Below are 6,038 nucleotides of genomic sequence, written 5' to 3' on the forward strand. Positions count from 1 at the left end.
GCATCCCTGCCTCCTTTCCCTCCCCTCTGTCCCTGCTGCCTCCCCCTCTCTGCTGGCTGTTGTTGGGGCTGGGTAGCGGCAGCAGCAGCAGATGGGTGGGCTGTAGCAGTGGAGGCACTGCCACTGTAACCCCCCTTCCCTTTTCCCTTCCTGGTCCCCTCCCCCTCCCCTTCCTTGCTAGCTGTTTTTGGGTGGGGGGTGGTGGCTGCCTCGCTCCCTCTGTCCATAAAGCTCTGGGCCCTCACAGCCAATTGGTGTGTGCCCTCTGGGCGGCACATATGCACTTAGCCTGCAGCATTATAGACAGACAGACAGACTAAGGCTTTTATTATATTAGACTATATGTATATGTATACAGCAAAAGTTGTGTTAACTGGCACCTTGCAAGCTGGCATGTTCTGTTAACCAGCATGACAGCTTGTAAGTGAAAAAGGAAAAGGGTTTTGCGGAGCCCCTGTGGCCTGGGGGAAAGCAGCCTGGGCTGCCAAGCCCCCATGGCATAGCAGATTGCGTGGGTCCCTCCTCCCTGTCCCTCGGAGCCCACAGGGCCCATGGGACTGGTGGCGATGTGGCAGGAGGGGCGGCAGCACCCCAGATGTGGCGGGACAGGTGGCGGCCTGAACAGGCAAAGACGCTTGTTTGGGCTGCTCAGTTATCTGGCATATTTTATCTGGCACTCTCCATTCCCCACGGGTGCTGGATAACAAAGCTTTTACTGTACATACATGTGTATAGTATGTATCAGTTGAACACAATGTTGTATTAATATATTTACAATTTTAAAGTAGTTTGGAAGCCCATCAGTGCCTCAATCGTTATAATACGTTCTAAATACCTATAAATGTTGACATTTGATTTTTATTTTTACTTTTTTGGGGGAGTAGGGGGAGGGGCTGGTTTTTTAATCATGGGAAATCAGAGCTCCCCCTGCCTCCTTTGCTCACTAGGACGCAGATCCAGCTGTGGCTCCCCTCCCCTCCCCTCCACTGCTTTGTGGTGCTGAGCAGCCCTGATAAGTCAGTGGCTTCCCCCTGCCCCCAGTGTGTGAACAAGGGAGTGAGTGTGTGGGAAAGGGGGGTATGGGCACAGTAAATGTGTGGGATGGGGGGCACATGTCCCCTGAGATTTTCTGCACCCACAGTGGGGCATGCGGGCTGCAGCAGGGCTGGACCAGCTTCAGACAGGAGCTGCCTCTGCAACCTAATGGGTGGGACCCGGCTCAGGAGGGAATGCAGTGCTGCTATGGCCACCAAGGTGGGGTACCCCCTGTCTGCCCAGCAGCAGTGGGAGCACACCTCTGCCATTGCCATGCCTCACCTTGGCCATGGCGGCGCAGCGCTTCTTCCCACACAGGGTCCTGTGTGTTGGGCTGCAGAGGTAGTTCCTCTGGAGTTGGCCTGGCCCAGCTGCAGCCCTGCTGTGTGTGCAAAAATCTTGGGAGGCACATACCCCCCTCACCCCTCAGTGTGTAGCCTGTGCCCCTGCGCCTGTAGAGTTACCTGTAGGGAGCTCAGGAGCTGCTTTCCATTGCTTCCTGGCTGCCATGTGTATGCGTGAGAGTGCATATGCACATGGTGCCCCCCCTGCCTCTCAGCTCCAAGAAGCACCATGTAGACTAGAACTCTACCAGCCTGCAAAGGGAACCCACCATTTCCCATGGTTTTTTTCCTTTTAAAGGAGAAAATCCATGGTTTTCTGTCTTTTAAAAGAGAAAATATGTGGGTTTCTCAGTTTAAAGGAGAAAATGGCCATTTTCCATAGCAAACGGAAACTCAGATCCCTGGTTACAGTACAAAAAGTGAACCCAACCTAATCTCAGTATCCATGCAGATACATGGATACTATAAGGATGCTCAATTTAAGATAAGAATTTATTTTTCGTGGTGATAAACACGAACAAGCTGTTGTTGCTTCGCGGAGCCCCTGCGGCTCAGGGGAAAGTATTTCAAACTGTCTGCCTTTCCCAGGTTCAACTTACATTTAATTTTAATTGAAGGGCAGGGTGAGTTTGTGGACACTTACTACTTCAGGTTCTTATGTTGGGATATGTGCATCATCATGACCTATTTATGAAGAATATTATTGAGAAAAATATTTTTAAGTAGACTGCTCTCCAAGCAAGTTTAAGGGTTGGGTACTGTTTGGATTTTGTATATAATTTGCTGAAATTGAAGGCTTTTTTGGTTTCATATTATTTAATTATTAACTGTGGAATCAAGAGTCACAATCTGTGTTGTGATCCACAGTCCAAATAGTCACCACCACCTTCCCAAAATATGGGGCCAATTACTAGCAGGTGGTAAGAACAGTCATGTTTAGGAGGAATTATGTTCAGCACTTGCTTAATTGGAGCTTATGTTATTATGGTACTTTTGTTTGTTTTACTTTGTTACTTTTAAATGCTCCCCACTTACCTCGCATGTTTCTGTTTCTTAAAAAGGTCTAATTTCAGGCATAGCCAGTTAGGCTCACGGTAGGGGAAAGAAAAGTAAAATACAATTGTTCTTCCTCTCTCGCAACAGAACCAGCCTTAGGGAAAGTGATGCCCTGGGTGAGCTTGTGTTTTGGCACCCTCTCCCCACTCCCTCCCCCAATTTAGAAATAAGGGTTTAATCTCAAAAGTTTGTTTTTTTTTAAATTTAAATAATTTACTAAAGAAAACAGAAGAGGAAGAATCTTGAGAGGGTGTAGAAAAGAGCCATGCACATGATAAGAGGTCAGGAAAACAGACCTTATGATGAGAGGCTGAGAGACATGGGGCTCTTCAGCCTGGAAAAGCGCAGGCTCAGGGGTGATCTGGTGGCCACCTATAAGTTTATCAGGGGTACTCATCAGGATCTGGGGGAACGTCTGTTCACCAGAGCACCCTAAGGGATGACAAAATTGAACGGTGATAAACTCCACCGTGACCTATTCAGGCTGGAGATAAGAAAGAATTTCTTCACTGTCCGAGCCCCCAAGGTTTAGAATGAACTGCTGCCAGAGGCGGTTCAAGCACCCACTTTGAACGCCTTCAAGACACATTTGGATGCTTATCTTACTGGGATCCTATGATCCCTGCTGACTTCCTGTCCCTGGGGCAGGGGGCTGGACTCGATGATCCTCTGGAGTCCCTTCCAGCCCAAATGTCTATAAAATCTAGGAAATGACACAAGTCAGTCCAATTAAATTCAGTTTTATTCAGATAATAAATGATGTGTCATAAATATAACTTCATAGCTGTGACAAATATACTAAACATTAAATTAAACACTAAACTGATTAAATAACTATAACAAATTAAACTTTGTTCATTAAGATTCCAGGGCTCAGAAGGCAACTCTGCATGTCTTTGCTGCTGCTAACTCTCAAATTGCTTGTGACAGGTCCCTGTCTTGAGCCACAACATTCCCTAGATAGAATGGCCAGCAAAGATAGCCTGTCATCTCTCGATTGCAAACATGTTTTTGAGATTCAACTTCAAGAAGCTCCATTCACTGCTCACCACCTATATGGACATGGTGAACCAGATCCTGAGTGCTGTCCATGTGTTTGGAAGTGGTTGCAAAATTCATCATAAATAAATTGTAGAACTTCTTGGGAAACACTACACTTTGTTGGAAGTAAACTTTGGAGATAGCCAAGTTCTTTGTAGGGGTTCACACTGTCAAGGTCCGCTCTCTTCATATGTCAATTCGCAATGAAGGCCCTTACAGTGCTGCCTCAAAGTTTCTTTGTCTGGGAGTCGTATTACATTATATAGAAAACCGCAAAGATTTGCATGTGATTCATTTGCTCAAAGTGTTCTTTCATGGACATGCTCACCATGTCTGTAAGCTGGCTGAAAAATTAATTTTTGAACTTGACTTCTGGATTTTTGACTTTCATAATCTTCACATTCATCACTGATTTGACACTTTTTATAATGAGTGTGTGGGGCTGGTTTAAACCCTAGATTAACATGAAGGTTGTGTAGTTATTCTGTTTTATCCTTTGCTTTGCTTAGACCCACGTTCGGCAGGAGCTGAAATTGCTAGACAACTTTTCATGATGTACAGGAATCTGAGATGTGCTTCCAATCATTTAACCCCTCAAAAGCTAGGGATGATTTTGGATTCAAGTCCAAGAGCTTGCATCAGAAACGGAAGACCTTGTTAACGGCCTCTGAGTCAAACGCAGCCAGCACTGCTTCAGAACTTTGCCATTTTCAAGATTTTTTTATGAAAACATCATAGAAAAATGTCTATTCTGTTCATCCGGAGGAAAAACCATGTCTTTTTTTACTTTTGATGAACTATTGGTCTTGAGCAGATCTAGAATTTTTGGTCAGAAATGGCATTGCCAGTGCCTATAACGGGAATAGCTTCATCTCTATCACTAGTGGCATCATCACTGTTTTGGTTCAGATGAAGAATTTCTGTTTCATTTCTGGCTTCTTTCCTTCTCTTGTGTTGATTCTTGGAAATTGAATTGTGGATCATACAAGCATGTTTCATCTGGCGTTTCTGTTGTGACTGTTGTCATTAACAGATTTCAGATTTTTTGTTTTTGTTTCTTTCATTGTGTCTCCATATTTTTTTTTAATTGCAGTCATTAACTGAGCTTTTTATTTCCTGTTCTGTACTCCTGACACTCTCTTCTTACGTACTTATGACACTTTGTTTCCTTCCAAGTTTCACAGCCAGTGAAAATGAAAATGAATGTTCCAGCACATTGACACACACTTGCAAGGGTCATGGCCAGTGAAAAGTTAAATGAGTGTCCTAATTTTGGCTCCACTAAACAGTAATACTAGAGCTGCACTTGCTACCCCTCCCTTGCTGAGCTGCATAATGCCACTGACATCCCCCTGACCAAGACATTGCCCAGGAAGCCCTGGTCATGGGGCTTACTCATGCTGCCCATCCCTAAGGCTGGCTCTGTTCTTTGCACTTCAGATAGTGAAGTTAAATCTATCAAATCAGCCAGTAGTAGTCTGATGTCTGAATGACACCGAGTGCTCAATCATGTAGCAAACTTACGAAGTCAGTTGGTGTGAAATTACTTAAATTCATTAACATTTTTGGGCATATTTCTAAAAATGGATATGTGGGATGGTTGCACGTTTAAAAATAGCAGATAAGATGTGTGAATGTTTTAATAAAATGTTGGATGGTGCCAGTTAAGTGCAATGATGGGGGTCACACTGTACATACATGTAATCCATATCTTTATTTTTAACAACTAGAAATATTCCATCTTTATTTTGTAATTTAAAATTTTGAAATTTCTACTTTAATGTTCCAATAGATAATACAAACTTTGGGAGTAATTCATCAATAACAGCACTTTCCATTTTGCAACGCACTGCTGAAGAAAAAATACTGAACTCTGACAGACTAACCTTTGAAAGGTGAGCAGTGTTCTGATAGGATATTGATGGGGTGAGTGCAACTATCATGTTTTTTCCGTAAGGAAAATACAGACTATTTTAAGAGGCTTGGATTGTGTTAACAGTGTGTCAGAATAGTTCACATTCCTGAATAGACCGTCAAGATGTCAGAATATTTGCAATTATTCCATTCCATACGTGGTCTCAGTTTGGAAGCCAACTTTTTTTTCGTGTTTGATACTATTGTTTTGGTTGTAATTGAATGGGCACACTTTTTTGCACTTTAGCCTCTATTGTATTTATGATCTGAATTCTGACATGCCCAAAATATAGTAATAGTAATACACGGTGTAAATTATTGTAATGCTCAGGAGCCCTAATTTGTGCCATCTACCATCGCCATAATGTCTGAACTCTACTCAGAATTTACTTTTGCAGTATTCTTAAGATGAGAAGTATCATTTCCATTGTAATGCTAAGGTATGGCCCGACAGGTTAACTGTGTTACTCGAGGTTACATAGGAAGGATGCGCGTAGTTTAAAAGGGCCCGCCAAACAGGGAAACCCCCCCCCAAAAAAAACAACAACAAAAAAAACCAACCACTCAGGTAGGCTCCGGAGCAGTGAGAGACACGCGGGTGAAGTCTGCTGCGCCCCCGCTCCCCCAAAGCCCCCCAGACACCCCCTC

The 6,038-nt window shown here is 43.9% G+C and overlaps 1 protein-coding gene across 3 annotated transcripts in view; it reads left to right on the top strand.

The window, feature by feature from the left end:
• The window catches only part of LRRC49 (leucine rich repeat containing 49), a 125,800-nt gene that overhangs the window by 4,358 nt on the left and 115,404 nt on the right, over positions 1-6,038 (top strand). For all 3 annotated transcript variants that reach the window (XR_002100751.1, XM_019533459.1, XM_019533458.1), the window contains one exon: positions 5,269-5,371. Coding sequence is in view for 2 of the 3 variants with exons in the window: in XM_019533459.1 (XP_019389004.1) it covers positions 5,269-5,371 (103 nt within the window). In the remaining variant the exon portion in view is untranslated. The remainder of the gene's footprint in view (positions 1-5,268; positions 5,372-6,038) is intronic.

The sequence above is a fragment of the Crocodylus porosus genome, unplaced genomic scaffold (genome assembly GCF_001723895.1).
Source record: "Crocodylus porosus isolate Cpor-Errol unplaced genomic scaffold, CroPor_comp1, whole genome shotgun sequence".
Lineage (NCBI taxonomy): Eukaryota > Metazoa > Chordata > Crocodylia > Crocodylidae > Crocodylus > Crocodylus porosus.